The following is a 20,956-nucleotide window of genomic DNA, read 5'->3' on the forward strand; positions in this document are numbered from 1 at the left end:
CTGATACAAGTTAAATTCTGGTTTAAATCATGCTGATAAGTTTGAGCTACACCTGTGTTTGTAGTTTAGTATTTGTGCCACCGAAAAGGAAAATGAAAGAAAATTTGTGTCAGGCCATAAAAGATTCAGTGGTCTTTGGCATAAATTCTACACTTTTAATTCTCATCAATCCTCAAACTCATTCCTTTATTTGGTGAGAGTAATGGTTATGCTATAACCATTTAAAAAGATCTAATGTATAAGTCAGTCATCATTTTTAAGTCCTGTATTGTCGGTTTCTGTAAAAACGAATGCCGAATGCTTTTGCTGAGGCTTTGCTGCCAGATGTGAATTATTGGATTGTTGGTGATTTATGATTAAAGATATTTTGAAACCATCCCCTGCATTTCCCTAATTAGCATTTTTGGCTGTGTTGATCCAACTTTTCACTTCAGCACCAAAGAAATCACAATAGAAAACGAGTCTCTTCTTTTAAAACAGACTTTTATTTTTGGAGACAAAACGTAAAACATTTCTTTTACACATCTTGAATAAACGAATCAGTCCTCTGCTTTACTGCAGCCTAACCACACAATACTTGGCAAACACCATAAAATGGCAGTAAAAGGGTCGGATTCATCAGCCATTATGTGGACACAATAACAAATTGATGAGTCTTTTCTTCATTAAATGGCTTACACAACAAAATTAACAGCTATACAAAGATAGTGTTACAGTGGATTGTGAAAAATACACTATGCTCTGGTTTTTTAGAAGGTATTGTATTGCTCACTACAGACTACTAAGACAATCTGTCTTGTTAGTGAGGTGGACAATGTGTATGTGGTCAATACTGTTGAAGCCTGAATGCATGCACCCCACTGAACACCTAACCTGGCTGTCAGCTGCCTGCAGCTCTGCACTGTGGTCTGGGATCCTTGATGGGGGGTGTCTGGAAGCTGAAATATTTAACAGCTTGACACGTAGCCTGGCGCAGTGTGATTCATGTCAGACACTGTAGCAATAAAGGGACCTTCAACTGCCTTGCTGAGTTGTGGGTATATGGAGATCGAAGTGGAGACTGACGGGCACCGGCGCCTTGATAATGGTAATGGCTTTTGATTCCTATTTATTTTATCTCACTTCACTCCTACCTCACTTCAGTTACATTACCAGGAACCAAAATCCCATCCCTCATCAGATTCCTTCTGGACTGAAGAGTGCATTATGCAAGACGAAAAATCCATTAAAAATCCATTACAGTTTCACAGAGAAGACTTACAGTTACTTTTAATACAGAGTCATGACATTCACCAGAACTTTAAACGCAAGAGCTGTCTATAAAATGATCCAAGTCCCAGTTATAAAATACCAACTTAACTCAATCTGAGTATATCACGGTGCTCTAAGCTTGCAAACCAGTGGTGTGCTCTTCAAATCCAAGTGATTAGTTATGTCTCATTATGCATCCCACTGTCGCTAAGGGCAAAGATGCGAGTCCAGCCCAAACCTTAACCACATCAAAGTTTCACCTAACCCCAACAATCTGTAATCATAACAAACCTAAACATAACTATTTTTAATTTTGTCATGCCTAAAGCCAAACTTTGTGGTTTAGCAGACCAATTGCAGCAGTTCTATCCTTAACTCCAGTAGGACCCATAATTTTCTGCCAGTAGCGCGCAACATGCGGGCAGAGGGTGTGGCAACAATTAAAACGTATTCTTTTAGTGCCTCACACTGCAAAAATAATGCACCTTACAAAAGTGCTTCTATACTGACACAAAGCTCCACAATAATGGGAGAAAAAAGGTTTTATATCAAAGGTCATACAAAGAACTATTTAAACAACTGACTGTCACCTCAAGTGGTTCCCAGCATCCTATCAGTCTGCGCATATGGGAACAGAAGATTTTACAATCCTAAACTGTACCTGATAACACTAAATAGACTGAGTGGAGAAAAAAAAAATGCTTCGATGATGAGTACTTTAAACAAACAAACGAGAAGGAGAGTGGGCGATTCAAACGAGACCAGTTTAAAAAAAGAAAAAAGAAATTTAAAATAGCGTCACACTTAGTGATCTGTCCTTAGTCCAACACTTCTGGCACTCTCACAAAAACTGTTAAACTGCATTCAAATAAAGCTCCCCCCAGAAAAAACCCCAACTCATATCCAAGCAGCTCTGTAACAGCAATAGGTAAAATGATCTAATTACTCGCTTTCCTTTATGTACAGTCAATACTCATTCTTGAATTTATCAAGTTTTATCTCACATTTTATGCACAACATTTAATTTCTCATCACGCTCGGCAATGACGAAGCAACAACGCTGTCTGCTGTCTTTTTCTTGCTGAATGCTTCCTCAGCCTTTACCTTTTCCAAAAAACTCACAACACATAAAGGTCAAAGCTCATCAAGACTTAGGTCAGATCCCAAATCTGCATTCACATCATCTTCAAGATCATCATCACCATCATTATCATCGTTGTCATCACCATCCACATCTGATCCAGGACCAGCAAAGTCACTCCGCCTGGACTGAATACTCAGACGTGCTCTGGGCTTCTGATGAAGAGCTGGCAGACATAAGGAGCAAAGAAGAGCGGTTAATTTTGTGTACGCGAGTACCGCATTGCTGTGGTACCATCTGGGATTGGGTTGGAAAAGATTCAAATGTTTTCCCTTAACAACTATGCACTGGCACGAGTGCGTGTGCAAGTGTGTGCAGATACAATTGTCAAATTATCCTGGCTTCGTGGTCCCAAATCACTCTGGGAAACATTTAGAGCAGTGATGGTAATCTCTTCCGGGAACGTCAACCCTCTGTTACAGTAAGTCTGAGGGCAAGCAGTGCATCAGCTCACACAGGCACACAGAGTACTAAATTTCCCAGAGAAATGACCGGCTTTGCAGAGACCGTTGGAGAGGAAATGAGAGCTTTAGTGTTTTTTCTCCAGACGGAAGAACACAGAAGGACACCAGCCTCCTGACAGTGACATGCTACACTCACTATCACCAGCAAATTATACAATCCTGTATATTTTATATCTAATTTCAAGTTTTTTGTTTGGTCATGTAATTTTTTAAAACTACTGTTTTTTGTGTGCAACTCTTCACTGGTCATGGTTCATGTAAGATGAAGTTACAAAAGGATATGGTTAGCTTAGCATAAAGACTGTTAATGAGGTGACCACAAGCGTTGTTGTATCCCAATAATACATTTTTCCTTTAACATTAACATGCTTACAGTTAATCCCTACAAAATCATCTACCAATATCAACTACCTGTAGTTTTACAATACATCAAACTAGATTGTAAAATAACAATGAAATATCATCTTCAAGATCTTGGCAGAACTCATCTCTAGCAAATCCTCTGAGAGTAGAAGAGCAAGGATATTCTCCAGGACAGACACTGTAGTGGTATTAAGGTTTTCTTTTAACTCTTGGAAAGAAACCTAAAAGCATATTTTATTTCCTGACATGTCAATCTATTGCTTTAAAGTCCTTTTCAGGCATGGTCCAACTTCAATTCCAAAAAAGTTGGCACACTGTACTATATGTAAAGAAAAACAGATCAATGATTTACAAATCTCATAAACACATATTTTATTTACAATAGAACATAAAAAACATATCACATGTTTAAAACTTTGATATTTTCCGTTAAAAATATTAGCTAATTTTGAATTTGATGGTAGAAATACATGTGAAAAATGTTGGGACACTGGCAAGAAAGGGGGTGGGGGGGGGGCGTGTATGGACTAAAAAAGAAATTAGAAGTAAATTTTATAACTAGTTAGGTTAACTGGCAACAGGTCAGTAATATTAGGGGCAATCGTGGCTCAAGAGTTGGGAGTTCGCCTTGTAATCGGAAGGTTGCCGGTTCGAGCCCTCGGTCGTTGTGTCCTTGGGCAAGACACTTCACCTGTTGCCTACTGGTGGTGGTCAGAGGGCCTGGTGGCGCCAGTGTCCGGCAGCCTCACCTCTGTCAGTGCGACCCAGGGTGGCTGTGGCTACAATGTAGCTTGCCATCACCAGTGTGTGAATGTGTGTGTGAATGGGTGGATGACTGGTTGTGTAAAGCGCTTTGGGGTCCTTAGGGACTAGAAAAGTGCTATACAAATACAGGCCATTTACCATTATCATATAAAAGAGCATCTTAGATTGTCAGTTTCTCAGGAGTAAAGATCGACAAAAAAAACTGTCTACAAATTATGAAACAATTTAATATTCCTCAATGTAAAATATCAAGGACTGCCTCATCTACAGTACACAATATTATCAACAGATTCACAGAATCTGGAGAAATCTTTGTGCGCATGGAAAAAGGCAGAAAATCAATATTGAAAGTCCATGATCTATGGGCTCTCAGCTGGCACTGAATTAAAATGGGCCATGATTCTGTCATGAACTTCCCCATGCCATCCATAAAAGCAGGTCAAAGAGAAGAAACCATATCATGTGAACATGATCTAGGAACACTACCTTATTCTCTGGGGCAAAGCTCATGGAAAATGGACGGAGGCAAAATGGAAAATTATTCTATTGCCACATAAATCCAAATTTGAAATTCTTTTGGGAAAGGACGGATGCCAGGACCATCTCGCTTGTTATCAGCGCTCATGTTGCATCTCTGACTGGTGCATTACCGCCTATGCCACTGGCACTATGCAACATCAATACTCAAAGGTATATACAGGTTTGGAGCATCATGAAATGAAAAATACAACAAAGAAGAGCCCGGACTATTATCAGACAAGAACGAGGCAACATTCCTCTCCTCAGTTCCCAGATGTTTATGGACTGTTGGTAAAAGCAGAGGAGAAATGATGCCATCAAATTCAAAATGACCCTTTTTTTTCCCTCTTAAAATGCTACATTTTCTCAGTTTAACCATTTGATGTTTTCCAAGTTTTACTGTGAATAACACATGGGTTTATGAGATTTGCAAATCATTGCATTCAGTTTTTCCCCCACATTTTCACACAGTGTCCCAATTTTTTTGGAATTGGGGTTATTTATTGCTGCCTATTAAAGTGTATTTACGAAGTCTTTCAGGTATAGGCTATATTTATGTTATATCCCTTATCGCTTCAGAGCAGACATACACACCACAGCAACAAAGCAATATTTGCCATATATACAAAAAAAATTAAGCAAATATTAGGGGTGCAACGATACACAAAATTCACGGTTCGGTTCTTTGGTGTCACGGTTCGATATTTTTTCGATACAAAAAAAATGTTCATGCCTTTTTAATTTGTCATTTATTAAAATTATAAATATATATTTTAACTCAAAAGTACAGTTTTTAAATTTAACCCTAACCCGTGTGCGTGTTTTTTATTTTGACAGCGAATGCGCACCTGCGGACCACTTATGTGCAGCCCTGGTTATTTAGCTCGTCATATCGCAGCCACAGAAATTATTTTGTCCATGAAACCATAAAGCTGCACTTTCTTTTTGCCTTATAGTCTGATTTGTCATAACTTTTCCGTTTTGTGGTAAGCTTTTCTTTGGCTGTCACTTCTTCACCCTGACCTGTCTTATTTGGCTCAGCAGAACTAAAATATATATCTGTCTGTGAAGGTTCTCAGTCATCCAGGTCATCGTAGTCAAATATAAATCCTGCTGCTTTTACACACGCACTCACATAAGCTCAGCGATTCTCTGCGCGATCAACCTCTCACATGTTTAAGGGAGATTTCACTTGTCATGTTTGCATAGTAAGCTAACGATTAATAAGACGATGTCAGAGGAATTGGTGCGCAAATTATCATCACTCACAGATCAGTGCTGTCGCTCTCTATACACAGTTCGCGCGATTGCAAAGTGAAAGCAAAAAAACAAGCGCAAATTCAAACGCGATTTCAATATGTCACATATTGACAGTGGCTCACCGATGCCAATGACATAATTACCCAGCTACATTTCTGAAAGAATGCAAAAGCATTGACATATATTTTTCCTTCCTACGATAGGCCGAATGGCAGGGCAGAGATAGATTTTGGTACCCCGACTGAAAAAAAATCGCTAGCCCCGGGACGTTGGGCTAGCGATATTGCGAGCCCTGTATCTGATTGAGGAATCACTCATCTTTGGAAAAGAGAGTTTATTACAGAGAAATGTCTCTTTCCAAAATAAAAGCTATACTATTCGCTTCTTCTGGGCTATATTCTCAGCAGCATATTAAACAGCTGTCTAAATGACTCGGCTAAAGTTAGTAGCATGCTTGCTTGTTTTTTTTCTGCTTCCACTTGTCTTTGCACTAGGATGATGTCGGCGTAAATGTGCAGTCATATTCGTTGTGTTCCCACTAGTGCTTTCAGGTTAATCTCGTTGAAATGACCTTAACGCCACAACACGGCAAATCTCCGTTAACGAGCTACCGCCGATCGCCCCGTGCATGGGGCTAGACGGCCAACACGTTAACGAGCTAACTGCGCTAACACACTAGTTCCCACCCATGTAATTGAGCATTGCATGGCACATCCAACATACTGTTTTACTTTAGTCCATGACTCGCTTACCTTCAGGGTCATACGTCACATGAAAACCAAAATAATTCCAAACGCCAGATCTGAATGAGGGTGGGGGAGGTCCATGTTGTAAGGAGAGCTTAACTTCTGTCTCGCTAGCTTGCCCTGCGCTCCTCCTTCTGATGATGCTGTCTGTGTTGAGCGCTCAGTGAATCTGCGTTCGACTACTCCGCCTAGGCTGCACTGTCGACCCTAGGCGGAGTAGTCGAACGCAGATTCACTGAGCGCTCAACACAGACAGCATCGTCAGAAGGAAAGTTGATAAAATAAATTACAAATGTTGTATTGTTCGATATATATGCGTACCGAACCGAAAGCACTGTATCGAACGGTTCAATATCGATACGAATATCGTTGCACCCCTAGCAAATATATAGTTCAACCATATTTGTGAAGTTTTGTGTGTGTCTGCGTGTGTTTGGGGGGGGGGGGGGAGAGACTTCTCTTTGGGGAAAATACACCATATATAAATGTATTTGTGAATTAGAAACAGAATTGCTGACAAAAACTGCATTATGCATGCTACATAAAAAAAACCTGGTGTTTAGGCCAGTGTGGTGGGCAACTCACAAAGATGTGCATTGTCAGTGATTATCTGTTGATATGACTGTGTGCAGTTCAGACTTGTATTGACAATTATACCAAAACAAGGTCCAAACCAGTAAGACTGCAGCTCTGACTTCAACAGATCACATGATTTAGGTATTGTTACAGGAAAAATGATTCTATGTTTCTTTACCTTCTTTTAAATGTACAAAGATGCCTCTTGTCTGCCCTTTGCCTATGGTTAGATTAGTTTAGAATAATCTTTTTAGACTTTCTCAGCAAAGACATACTGTTTTGGGACATATTGTTTTAGATTGTTTTATCTCTCACAGCCTTCTCCCAGCTCTCTGCTGACGAGACTAGCGCCACATATGGAGTTGTTTATTTTATTTGTTTTGTATTTTCTTATCCTGTTCTCACTGTCTTTCCTATAAAAATTACCAAGCCACTGTGCATGGTGTGAGTTGTCCTTAGCAGCTCACCCGTGTACACGTTTGATAAAGAAAGTAACTTTGTCTCATTGTGTCTTTATTTCTCCTGGGTTTTTTACAGAGTTTTCCCCCAACATTTCTTGGTCCTTCGGAGCCGGAGCGCCTCCATCGTGTCCCATCTCCGTGACCAGTCCACGTTGCTCGTCTGTCGACAGCCCACATACTAGGTGTGTGGTCAAAGACCAAGGGCGTTAAATTCGAGTCTTGGCCAACGTTCTTAGAAAGCGACCCACGGTGGTGGGGCCCGATCGAGGTGGACCAGACCCGGCGACACTGACCAGGTAGATACAGACACACTGACACAATCTTGCGTAAAATCGTATTTTAAATTCAGGGAATTTAAAATAGCGAAAGTAGCTCGTCGAGACTGGAAGCTCCCCACTTCTGTGGGTTTAAAGTAGCTCGTCGGCTGGTAGCTTGGAGCTCGTCGACTGGAAGCTCCCCACTCTTGTGGGTTAGGTTTGGAGCTCTGAGTAGCTCCCCCAGCTGGGTCAAGGGAATAAGTAGCTCGTCTACAGAAAGACTGGCAGCTCCCCTTATGATAAGGGTTCCGATCGCGCGAATAAGTGTGAATGTGAATGTATGTGTGTGTATTGTTGTAACTAACGGAGCAAGCTGACTTTACACGGTCCAATAAGAGACTGAGCCGCTCCTACTGTGTTTTTCTTTTACTGCTGTTCACTGACGTGCTGGTGAGTTGAGAGAACGGTCGAGTTCCGTCTCGTAAAGTTCACACCGCTTTTGGAAAAGTCCGAAAGTAGAAGGGCGTGTGAGCAACCACTCTCGTCTCTAATACCAGCGAAGGTGATAGCAGCTGTATTGTGTATATATTACTTAAACAAAAATAAGTAAATACATAAATAAGATGGGTAATCAAGCAAGTGAAATTAAAACTCACTCCTGCTGACGAGCAGTGGTGAGAAAAGAAAAATCCAGACGCCGGACAAAAACAGTGTCTGTAAACTGAGAGATTTAAGAAAACAAAATATAAACAGTCGGGAGAACAGAATCCAACTGCCAGTTTAGTAAAACCAGAAGACGAGACACTGTGCAGTTCCCACAATCCTTTTAGTAAACCATCACTCACTCCTGCAGCCGCATCTGCAGCAACACCCATATCAGGAAGAACATAATAATCCCTTATTAGGTGAAAACTAGAGATCACAGTAGTTTTGTAGTAGTTTAAAAGGGTTGAAAACAGACCCCACTGAGTAGATATAAATATAAAAAGTACGAAATAAAGATGAACAAAGGGAAAATTACAGTAGAAATTATCTTTAGAGTATTTGAAATTAATAATAGCAAGGATAACAACCTGTAAAGTGATATTAACAATGAAACACAGTTGGCATGATGACCATGCCCACAATGTATAAAATGAATATAAAGCAAATAATTCACACGAAAATATTTTAATAAAATAAATAAGGTATATTAAGGCTGTGTCACTGTTCAGCCAAGGACAGTGTGTGAGAAGGTAACTGTCTCCACCCTGGGAAAAGGATGATTCTGCAGGTCATCTGAAGCCCTTGATGGATACAAAATAAAATATAAATAATATATTATAATAGAACTGCCTGGTCCGCCATGCAACAGAGAGAACAAATGTGACCGCAGATTGGATGAATTCAAAATTATCTGTTTGCTGAATAAGATGATCCTAACTATCAAATTGGCCCAGTAGTAGTATAGTGGTACACACTAATAAAATATTATAATATGCTATTGCTGTTATATAAGACAAAGAGGATAATATTAACAATGACATAATATTAATATGAAGAGGCACCTTAATCGGTTATGATGTGAGGTGGATAATTGTTAAGCAGTAGTCTGCATCAAGCTTAAGGTTTGCTGAAACTCAGTGTAATGACATGTGAGATGAAGACAATACAGAGAATAACTAAACTAATGAAGTGCATAGAGGCACTTGACCAGCTTGAAACCTATCATCCTAGAATGACACATTGCTGAGATATAGAGCACACCTATAATAACAACCAATAAGCAAAACCCTGTAGACAACAGCTAAAACTACAGGATTGAGAAGCTGAATTAAATATGTAAACACTGCTAAGCTGATGAGCATGTTACACATTTTCTTTTCTTTTTATTTATTTGTTTCTTTTAGAGCAGAAGCTGCTGTAACACACCCAAAGAAAGACTCTAGGTCTGACCAACCGTCTCAGTCGTGGGCAAAAAGATGTCAGTCAATAAAATTCTAAAAGATAATTTGTTGACAAAAAATATATCAAGAGATAAAAGATAAAACAGTCCAGTGTCCCACTTATGAATTGTATAAAAACACACAGTCCCAAGGCCAGAGCCAGCTATGCCACACAGCCAAGTTGCACTCCACATGTTGCCTTTAACAGGGTTAGAAGTTGTCCTTGGAGACCCACCACCCTGCAAGCATATAGTCAGTGGTCACTCAAGCCTCTGGAACTCTGCTGCCTTTAGGCTGTGGCATATAATAGGCCCTGGACTGCACAGAGAGACAAAACGACACACCTAATATAAAATTCATAGCGCAAAACCCATCCATCCCAATCATATCTGATTTCATCACATTACATACCTGCACAGAGAGACAAAACGACACAGCAGTGTTTGTAGTGTGGGCTATAAGAAGACCAGTGTATCAGTGCAATCAAGTACACCTGCCTCTAATTAGTCCAACCTCATTCCAGCCATTGGCTCACCAAAAATGTGACACACACACAACCACTCCCAACCCAGTGCAACTTCACACAATAATATGGAGCTGAATTAACACAGGCACATTAGTCTACCATGTTACAAGCTGCATGCTATTACAAGCCAACATATGCAGACTTCTGCCTTGTTCGACTGGCAGCATTTTTTTTTTCTTTTTCTTTTGTGTCCTGACACGTTTATGTTTTTTGTTTTTGTTTGATTATTTTGTTGGTTTTGGAAATGAATTTAAACGAACTTGTGACAATACTTGAGAATCACAGTGACACATAGTGATTAGGCATATGATTGAAAAATGCCTAGGTTTAGAGCTGTGAGCTATGAGCTGTGAGCAATGCAAAGTTAAATATATATTTGTATAAATGGGAAACAACCCTAACTTGAAAGTTTGAAATGTGTGAGATCCATGCATTGTTTGAAGAACTAGAAATTATCTGAAACTGCCTTAAGTGAAAATGTAGAGTTGCATCTATTCTCCCAAACAAAAAAACAAAAAACAAAAAAAGGGAGAAGCATTCTGTAACTTAAAAATAAGGCTGACTGTTGACAACAGACTAAAACACTAATTTGCAGAGAGGCAAGCAAAGTCACAAACACCAAGGCTGCAGACAGCCACGCAGAAACAGCAGATAACATAGAGACAACGCCTGCTAGAACCGTGGAGAGGAAGGTCACTTCACACGAGATTGTTGCGCATGTGAAATACACAAAGATAAACAAATAACCATTTATATAGACAGCCAGTATGTTTTCTCTGCTGTGCATCATTTTGCAAAAAATCTGGAAAACCAGAGGAATGATTACACCAACTGGCAAACCAGCATGCCAACCTCTTACAACGCCTACTGACTCTTTCATTACTACAGGCAACAATTTTGCTGACAGAGCAGCAAAATAGGCGGCACAACAGGCAAACATCACATTGATGGCAGTAAACACACATCAGATTCCACTGGATGTGTTGAAAAATGAACAAAAAGCAGCGAGCACAGCAGAGCAGGCAAAATGGCTAAAACACGGTGCAGTTCTGACAAACGACTTAATGATGTGTTATGGCAAGCCAGTGTTGCCAAAATTCCTCCACAAAATGGCGGCATTAGTGACTCATGGCTGTACGCATTTGTCAACGGGGGGACTGACCAGTATTGTCAACTCTCATTTCTACACTGTAAATTCTACACAATACTCTCATTTCTACACTGTAAATTCTACACTGTAAATTTTGAAACCTCAGCAAAACAATTTGTCAGAACGTGCATGACGTGTCAAAAATATAATGCTCAGGGAAACCTGAGACCACACAATCCATATGGACTTTATTGAGCTAAATGAATGCCAAGGGTAAAAATACACCCTAGTGGTTATAGATGTATTCTCAAAGTGGCCAGAAATCTACCCAGTGAAAAAGGCAGATACAATTTCAGTAGCAAAATGTATGTCTAAGTTGTAGGAAAATAAAGAGATGATTGTAAATGACGAAGAATGTAATGATGTCTATCAAGTGTCTTGCAGATCACAGCCCGGTGACTGGGTTCTGATCAAAGTGCTCCAAAGGAAAAACTGGAGCTTGCAAAATAGCGGAACGACCATCTTGCATCCATCAGAGCCAGTAAGTGAAGCCATCTAAACACAGCTGACGGCAGGCTCGCCCACTTGTTGTGATCTCGCCCGGTGGAGGGGTCAGCTTTCCTGGCCGGGGGGTCTACTCGCGACAGGAGGGTGTGTCCCGTCGTCATGAGGTGGTGGCTCTTAACAACTGCAGTGGCCCTGACCATGGCCGGGCTCCTCATCTTTGCTTCCGTGAGGGACAACAAGTCACGTTATATGGAGAAAAGGCAGACACTGTATGACAAAGGAAAGTACACCAAGTTTCCCCATGGCTATGCCACTAATTTCTGGTGGCAGTTTATGAACACTACAGCTTACTTGAATAATAAAACTGACTGCTATGCAAATACATATACACTTTCTGCCCACCAAGGAACGAGAGGAAGTGTATGGACTGTTCACTCAACGAAACCTGTGCCAGTAACGCGACACTGATGAGCCTCAACTGTCGCTCCAACTACAGCTACCGGATGATACTACAAACAAAGACTCATTACCAGACAGGATGTGCACGGACGGCACCAAGCAGTAAAGGAACCAGAGTTTCGCATCTGAGGAGGAGTGAAATTCTTACAGAGCTTGATCCCCGGCATTGGAGTTGCCGAGGTGCGGGATCATGTGGAAATCAACCGATATGCTCTGCTACGACACATCAACTTGACTAAGACCCTGGGAACCGTCTTAGCAGGAGAACAGCAGGCCATCAGAACGATGGTGCTGCAGAACAGACTGACTCTAGACCTGCTAACAGCATCACAAGGAGGAGTTTGCAAGCTGATCGGGGAAACATGTTGCACTTTTATCCCTGATGGATACGAAACTGGAGGAGACATTTATGAAGCTTTGCAGAATTTGACCATTCTGCAGAAATATGTCACTGACCACACATCTGGAGCAGCTACACCGCCATGTCTAAGAGTAATGATTTCAAAGATGATAACAACTACAATGACTGCTTATGTTGCCGTGCCTGAAGAAGAACAACATCCCGTTGCAATTCTGTTAGAGGAGAACTTGTACTAGCTGCTAATAAATGACGTGGTGATTAAAAATGACTTGTCAAGTGATCACGCACTGATTAAAACATTAGTAGGTTATGCAAGTTTTCATGCTTTTATTTTTTTGTCTTGACTTTTAAACATAAAGTTTTCATTTTAAATATGAAGTTTTCATTATTTTACATATAAAGTTTTCAATTTAAGGTTTGCATCATTTTAAGTATAAGGTTTTCATCCTTGTATTTTTTGAAGTTTTCATTTTACATATTAGGTTTTCATCATTTTTAAATATAAAGTTTTCATTTTACTTTTCATCCTTTTATTTTTAAGTTTTCGTTTTAAAATATAAGGTTTTTATCCTTTATTTTTTGTAGTTTTATTATTTTTTCTTGTTTATTCCACTTGTTATTTCATTTACTATGATTTTCATTTACTATGTTTTTCTTTTTATTATTTTCTTTTGTTTTATTCTTTAGACCAAATGACTGCCATTTCTGCTATGCTGACATTTTGAAGATTTTGGAAATTAAAAATTGCCTAAGATACTTAATAAATAATTTTCATAGACAATTGTTGTATACATTTAAAATAAGTTAAACAGGAGGGAATGTTACAGGAAAAATGATTCTATGTTTCTTTACCTTCTTTTAAATGTACAAAGATGCCTCTTGTCTGCCCTTTGCCTATGGTTAGATTAGTTTAGAATAATCTTTTTAGACTTTCTCAGCAAAGACATACTGTTTTGGGACATATTGTTTTAGATTGTTTTATCTCTCACAGCCTTCTCCCAGCTCTCTGCTGACGAGACTAGCGCCACATATGGAGTTGTTTATTTTATTTGTTTTGTATTTTCTTATCCTGTTCTCACTGTCTTTCCTATAAAAATTACCAAGCCACTGTGCATGGTGTGAGTTGTCCTTAGCAGCTCACCCGTGTACACGTTTGATAAAGAAAGTAACTTTGTCTCATTGTGTCTTTATTTCTCCTGGGTTTTTTACAGAGTTTTCCCCCAACAGGTATACTGTCAGATCAATGGAACGGAGTCATGTCTGAACAGGGCTTATTTCACTGTAAGCTGTAGTGTACTCTCTGCACTGAGTCACACCTACTGGGTTGAATAAGACTGACGGTTGAGCCAGATGTGTGGGAGAGTGGCGGGAGAGGGAATGACTAGTCTCATCTCGTTAAAACCGCCATCAGGTCGTGCACATCTGCTTTCCTTTTCTGCTTTTCCAACATTTTATGTTGATGTGACAGGTGGTTTAACTGTCAGAACATGTCTTTGTGCTGTATTTGCACCAAAGGTTGATTTGCAAGAATACTATCATGCACACATGTGGTATTGCTGTGACTTTGGGTGCACTAGGCCCTTACCAGGGTCTTCCAGCCACGAGAGATCATCTGAGCTGATCTCCGCCAGGCTCGGGGTCAGGCTAAGGTCTTCTGAGTCAGAGTCCGCCTCTTCAACTTTAACCACTCTCTTATGGCTGTGAGAGAGTGGGAGTGGTGATGCCCCTAGATCAAACAGCAAAAAAACCCCAAACATGGTTTATTATGCTGTGCATCTGTGTTCAACAGAAACAGAAAGGATGGCACTTACTCGATGTGTGGGCTGAAGGCAGAAGTGATGTTGGTTCACATCCTCGGAAAACGAGACTTCTGACCTCATCCTTCAGTTCTGACACAGTTGATCTGGTGTAAGTGATTTATAGTAACATATGTAGTACAAGACAAGAAAAAAAAAAAAAAAAAAACTAGATACACACAGACTATACATGGTTACACATATACCTGATCTGGCGAACCTCTTGCTGTGTGTGAGAATACTGTAAGACTGTCTTTGTCAGATCAGTGTTGTGAATTCTGTAGCTGTCTGTCAGCTCCTCCAGAGTCTGAATAAATCACACAGAGAAAGATTAAGCATCTGAAAGAATCAAAACCACAAACTCACAAGAAAACACTGGCTGTGAGTTACAATGTGTACCTTGCAGCTGTGTTCGTACAGTCTCCTGGTCTCACTGGCCTGTGCCTGCTGGAGAAACATGTCCTCCTCCTGCCTCCCTGTCAAGGGTAAAAGAAAGAGCAGATGTTCCAAGCAAGATGGTTCTTGCTTTTCCTTTGTAGACCAACAGTGGAAAAGGACATGTGCAGTCTCGCTGAATGAATGCAAGGAATCTGTGTGTGTGTGTGTGTGTGTGTGTGTGTGTGTGTGTGTGTGTGTGTGTGAGAGAGAGAGAGAGAGACTCACTTAGCCGTGTTTTTAGTTGGTCCAATTCTCTGCGCAGCTGTTCCAGCTCCTCTCGGCGGAGCTTTGAGCTAAAACTGGGAAAAAGAGAAAGTAAATGACACTCACACAACTCTGTAATAGCCATCTCTTATTAAGAGATGTAAACATTTTAATGTCAATTTAGGGTTGGACCTATCATCATTTCAGTCTCCAGTCACCTCCCCCAGCTTCACCCCTAATGCACCTCTCCTCCAGGTTGCCTAGCGACGTGGCTCGGGTGATGTGTCCCCTTAGACTGTTCAGTTCACGTCCAACTTCCCTTCTCCACTGCTCCATCCTTCTCTCTGCTCCTGGGCTTTGTCCTCTCCTCCATTCCTCCCTTTGTCTATCCCTCTCTCTCAACTCCTCACGCAGCCTGTGAACCTCGTCTGGAAAAGATAGATAGATATCTAGGACCAGCTGATTTTTTTTCTACTTTACAGCTCCTTCCATTACCCTTGCACACAAACCAGAATAATTCATCAATATCTTTAATTATGAATGAATCCATTTAGGCTGAATACACTTAGCAGTTTTCCCAGGCTGTAGAGAGAAAGGGTGGATAGTGAGTAGAGAAAATAGAGGCGGGCCAATAACAAATAAAGTTTGCTAGGACTCATCTCTTTCAAGCGGTGCTGTAAGTGCTGATGGCTCACAAAATTGAGACCATATTTTCCTGTAAATCCACTTGCTTCCTGTAGCTGCAAGTGTTTAGCTATTGTCTAACTTTTTCTGCATCTCTCCTGAGACAGCTAAGTTAGAGTAGAGTGGAAGTGGGTCAAACTGTATTTAATGTAAACTAAAACTTTAAGCACCTCCAAGTTTTTTAGGAAAAGCATATTATGCTTTTCCTAATTTCTGTCAGTTATATAATGTTACAGAAGCTGATCATCATATTAAATGTGGTCAAAATGTCAAATGATGTCATTATGTCTACAAAGTAATCTGTGTGAGTCACAATCTTAGACTTCAGCTACACCGTCTGAGTGTTGTTGTTTTTTCCAATATGTACATATAGAGAATGTAAAAGAGAACTGACTACATAAACCTGCAGGGATGTTGCTGTGCCAGTAAGAACTGTTTGCTGCAAATCATCTGCTAGCAGTATCAAGTGCCTACTAAACCACAAAAAGGAAGCACAACCTGAGAGGACGTTTTAACAGGTAAAGGGAGACAATAACAGGAAGCTGGAGGGGAAACTACCATGCAGCAACATCAAAGATATGTGTGGGAGAATGAACACCATGACTGGCTTCAAGAGGAAGAGTAGCCAGCCCCTAGGACATAGCATACGAGTTTAACCTGTTTTATAACTGGTTTGAACTTGGCACTCTGCCACTTCTGCCGGTCCAGCATCTCCAGCACCATCCTCACTAAGCACACTACAGCTGCAGCATCTTCTACACCAGCTTCTCCTCAGCTGTTCTTTACAGTGAATGAGGTGAAAGCAGAGCGGAGGAGGCTGCACTCTAGGAAAGCAGCTGTGGTAAGTCCCAGGCTATTTAAAGACTGTATCTCAGATGGCAGCGCCTCTGCACACTATCTTCAACCTTAGTTCAGAAGAGTTCCAACCGTGTGCCAGTGCTCAAGGCAGCTGACCGTGATCAACAACTACAGACCATTTACCCCCACTTCCCATATCATGAAGACAATGCAGAGGCTACTCTTTCCCTTTCTGACACCATAAGTCGAGCATGCACTGGAGCCTTTATAGTTTGGATAACAGGGTAACACTAGACTTATTTCTTTTGGACAAGCCTGGTGGCAACATGCGGTTTATCTTTTCTTATTTTTCTAGAGTGTTTAAAACTCTTCAACCTCAGATTTTGAGAAACAAGCTTGAGAAGGTGAGGTGGATTCTACCTTCACCTCGTGGATACATAACTAATTAATGAGCCAACCACAGTTTGTTAAACTGGATATATCCAGTGGATATATGAACATAAATGCCTTAGGATAGGTAAAAACGGTAAAATTCAAGGATTGTTTGTACAGTAATCTGAAGCTCATCACATGTAATGTCTAAAATGGAGAAGAGCAACACAAAAACTATGTGGTAACAACTAATTTACATTAAAATGCTACATGCTTTGGGCGCATTGTTTGTGACCTGACACCTCAGTTTGGATGATGACTCTCAACACTTCTGAATCTGGTAACAGTTCATTTCTTGTAGAGATGGACCGATCCGATATTACGTATCGGTCCAATACTGACCTAAATTACTGGATCGGATATCGGAGAGAAATAAAAAATGTAATCCGATCCATTAAATATCAAAAATCACTTCACAAAACTTGCGACATGGCGTAACTCGGCTCATAACCGTAGCACGTCGGAGCAGAATGCATCATGTGACAGAGCGGCTATGGCGTGTGGGACCTGTCGGCGGTCTGGTTTGGAGCCTCGCTACCAAACCGGCATTTCAGAGAGAAGTAAAGCAAGTGTGTAAGTTCATCTCTGAATGTTTGTAAAGCATTCCAGCGTTAAGCTTAACAACCGATATATGGAGCGACTGCCTCTTCTCTCTCCCTCCCTCTCCTGCTGCTACTTCAATCGTGAAACTGATTAATGATCAGCTGATCGGCTTTTCTGTCGCGAGTCCGTCTCTCTTGTTTGTTTATTGCCCACTTTGCGCCAGAAAGAGGAAACCAGCTGCTGAACAACAGCAGCACGTTTAAGCTTGATAATCTGTTGTTAGAATTTATTTAATATTACTTTCTACACCAGGATCCTTTTCTACGTAGCTGACGGCTGGTAACTGTGCAGGGGCGGAGCTAGCAAAGTTTAGCCATATCGGTATCGGCCGATATCCAAATTTATGATATCGGTATCGGACATAAAAAAGTGGTATCGTGCCATCTCTAATTTCTTGTAGTTGACAAAGTGGAGTGAGATGTGTTTATGAGAAAAGTAATATGACACAGTAACGGTTACCTTGAAGCACCTGAATGTGACATTGCTGAGAGTGCTTCTCCCTTTCCAAATCATGGAGCCTCTGGGTGAGGGAATCAATCGCCTTTAAAAGATTTTGGGAAGAGAAAATGAGTCACTGCTCAAATCAAACAATCTGTTAAATACCATAAATATATTGCTATTTAGTTCTCAGTGTTAAACAAATAAACACACCTTGCTCTGTATCTGGAGCTGTGACTGGACAGAAGCCAAGTCTGCCCACTGCACACCAGGACTGAAAGTTGGGGAAGTCTGTCGGAGAAGTGGTGCTCGAGGAGGAAGAGCAGGGGGGTCTGAATCTGAATCACAACCTCTCTCGCGCACTGGAAACAAATCTGAAAAGGAAGAGTGGAAATCACTTAGATGGTTCAAACAACTGTTGCGCCTACAGTATTTAGTTAACTCTGAAAGAAAGGAAGTCAACTTAACATAAACAATGACAAGGGTAATTTCCCCTTCTAGTCATATTGAGAAATTTAAAATGCTACGCTCACCTTCGCCTCCTTTGAAGAATTTCCCCGTTGGCGTCAACCTCTCCTGTTAGAGACAGAAGTTTTGGTTTGTTTTTTTTACATTCAAAGAGTACTTCCCAAAGTCTTCTATCTACGCTATCTTAATTTAAATCACTTTAATAGAGCACTGCTGCCATCTACAGATCGCTATGGGAACTGATCACAAGGGATCAGAGAAGGTTCTCCTGTGGTCAATGCCAGAGCTTATCAAACAACAGGGTGCAGACAAGCATGTGAAATATATAAAATAAAATGACGTTTTTAACAAGTTTTGCAGATGCTACTGTGCTTTAATATGCACCTTTATTTATGTAAATATCAACACCCAGCCTTTTTTTTTTTTTTTTAATTGTCAGCGATTGATGAACGTTGTGTGATGTGAACTTTGTTTTGGCTTCACAGAAGTACTGTTCAGAGTGATGCAGAAAAAAAACCTGCCTCAGTATGAATCAACACGTACAAATAGAAGTATTTAAATGTACTCACCCTCATCTTTGCAACACTGCCATCTGCTACAGACAGAATAGAGCTCAGCTGATTGTCCCAGTTCATGTCTCATTCGAACTAGAAAGAGAATTCAAAAAGGGAAGTTGTCAAATTCAAATATTTATTATTACTGTCGCTTAACTGATTATTGATCCACGAGGAGCATCATCTGACACGAAGCTTTCTGCCCTGACATAGGTTAAAGCTACATCAAAAACCACTAGACCACAATGACACAACCTTAGACACGTGTTATTCCTGGTAGGCGAGGTATCAGCTGCGTTAAGAGCTTACACTTTGAGGGGGATTAAATTACAGCAGCCCTGTGCATTTGCACGTTTTTAGTTACAGCGATCAGCTGCTTCACAGGAAAATGTAACATGGGATGTCACGATATGACAGCGTATTAGCTCATTTTCAGATTACAAAGAGAGCAGGAGTTTTCCAAACAGGCCTGTTGGGAATGACTACAAACGTAAACACAACTGGTTCACATGCAGTTAAAATAAAAAGTCTTATTACCTGACTTAGCTGAAGTTTGTGCATTTTTCTAACATTTCTGGCTACTTTATAGATAAAAAAAAAAATTCTAAGGGGATGATCATCAACATCAAAAAGGCCAGATGAGTGGATTTGGGCATCTGACAAGGATGCCTCCTAACTGAGGTGTTAGGTCATGTTCACCAGGAGGAGGCCCCAGCACACAAACACTCTGGTGTCCCCCTATACATGCCGGATGAGGTGGGCAGAGAGAGGGGTTTGGGCTTCTCTTCGAATCCTGTCAATGGGACTCAGACCCAGAAAAGTGGCAGAAAATGGATGGATGGATGGAGAGACAAATAAAAAAAAATTTTATTACATTTTCCTACGCTAATTATTGTTAATAATTCACGAGAAGGAAGATGGATATTCTCTCATAGTAAAGCAGTAGATATGAGAATATTTCCTCAATTCTCTGAGGTATAAGTCACTTTAATTTCTGGAAAAAGACGAAAAACGTGCAATTATCTTTTTTTTTTTTTGTTTTTCAGTCCATGAATCACAAGTCCGACACATTCAATTAACCTTTCTGCACCTGGGACCACATGTGATCAGGAGATGCCACAAATGTCCTTATGACAAAATGATGAATCCGGGATTCAATTTCAGGTATTTCATTACTGCTACAGTGCTAATTATAATTACAGGGGTTGCACACAGGTTAATCAACGTCGTTCCCCCTATATTATGTTTCGCCCACGCCACGGTTTGTAGGTCGATAAAGTAATGGGCCTATTAAACTGATCTGCAGGTCCGCTAGGAACTAGAGAGCATATCGCTGTCCGGCTGCTAGGAACAGAAGCTTGAAAGAGAAGCTCTGGGCAGAGCAAGCATTTCCTAACATAGACAAAATGCACAGCACACAAACATGTTGAGACACATCAACTGATAAAGGCCAAGTTTTACAGTTAATACCGCTAACGTTAGACGTTAGCCGTGATTTGCGACATTTTTTTTCTCTCGGGTTTTTATTCGTGTAGCCAGGAAAAAAAAATTTCCGACTCTAAAACAGTAAATAGAGTTAACTTTATTGTTTCTAATGCTGTCTCTGAAACATTATTAAGAAAATAAGCATATTTTCCTACCGCTAATCGAGATACTCACAGAAAACCTTCCGACTCCACTTTTAAATCCAGGAGCCCATAACAATAACGTGATTGCGTATGACGTAAGGCACATGCCTTCTGGGTTTTGTAGTCAAAAGGTCCGTAATTATTTTTAGCCTCAAAATTACAGAGATATCCTCGATGTACACTCACTTAGTAAAATACACTGCATTCTAAACGTATTCTAGTTAGCAAAAAACAAACAAACA

The 20,956-nt window shown here is 40.5% G+C and overlaps 1 protein-coding gene across 2 annotated transcripts; it reads right to left on the minus strand.

The window, feature by feature from the left end:
* Window positions 1-466: 466 nt before the first annotated feature.
* LOC113016164 (uncharacterized) lies at window positions 467-20,825 on the minus strand. Of its 2 annotated transcripts, none has more exons than XM_026158769.2 (12): window positions 20,746-20,825; window positions 19,102-19,179; window positions 18,598-18,640; window positions 18,278-18,438; window positions 18,086-18,167; window positions 15,354-15,537; window positions 15,131-15,204; window positions 14,867-14,943; window positions 14,674-14,774; window positions 14,483-14,574; window positions 14,257-14,397; window positions 467-2,558 (listed from the first exon to the last, which is right to left on the minus strand). In XM_026158769.2, the coding sequence occupies exons 2-12, from the start codon at window positions 19,165-19,167 to the stop codon at window positions 2,386-2,388; spliced, it is 1,194 nt and encodes a 397-aa protein (XP_026014554.2). In that variant the 5' UTR covers window positions 19,168-19,179; window positions 20,746-20,825; the 3' UTR covers window positions 467-2,385. The 2 variants fall into 2 exon arrangements, with proteins under 2 accessions (XP_026014554.2, XP_080153085.1); XM_080296959.1 differs by having other exon boundaries at window positions 20,727-20,780.
* Window positions 20,826-20,956: the final 131 nt, after the last annotated feature.

This window comes from Astatotilapia calliptera, chromosome 23, assembly GCF_964374335.1.
Source record: "Astatotilapia calliptera chromosome 23, fAstCal68.1, whole genome shotgun sequence".
Lineage (NCBI taxonomy): Eukaryota > Metazoa > Chordata > Actinopteri > Cichliformes > Cichlidae > Astatotilapia > Astatotilapia calliptera.

Coding starts and splice junctions, on each gene's coding strand:
- LOC113016164 (XM_026158769.2), bottom strand. CDS start 19,167: ATGAACTGGGACAATCAGCTGAGCTCTATTCTGTCTGTAGCAGATGGC. Junction 18,168..18,277: donor AGCTCCAGATACAGAGCAAG/GTGTGTTTATTT, acceptor AATCTTTTAAAG/GCGATTGATTCCCTCACCCA. Junction 15,538..18,085: donor TCACATTCAGGTGCTTCAAG/GTAACCGTTACT, acceptor TATCTTTTCCAG/ACGAGGTTCACAGGCTGCGT.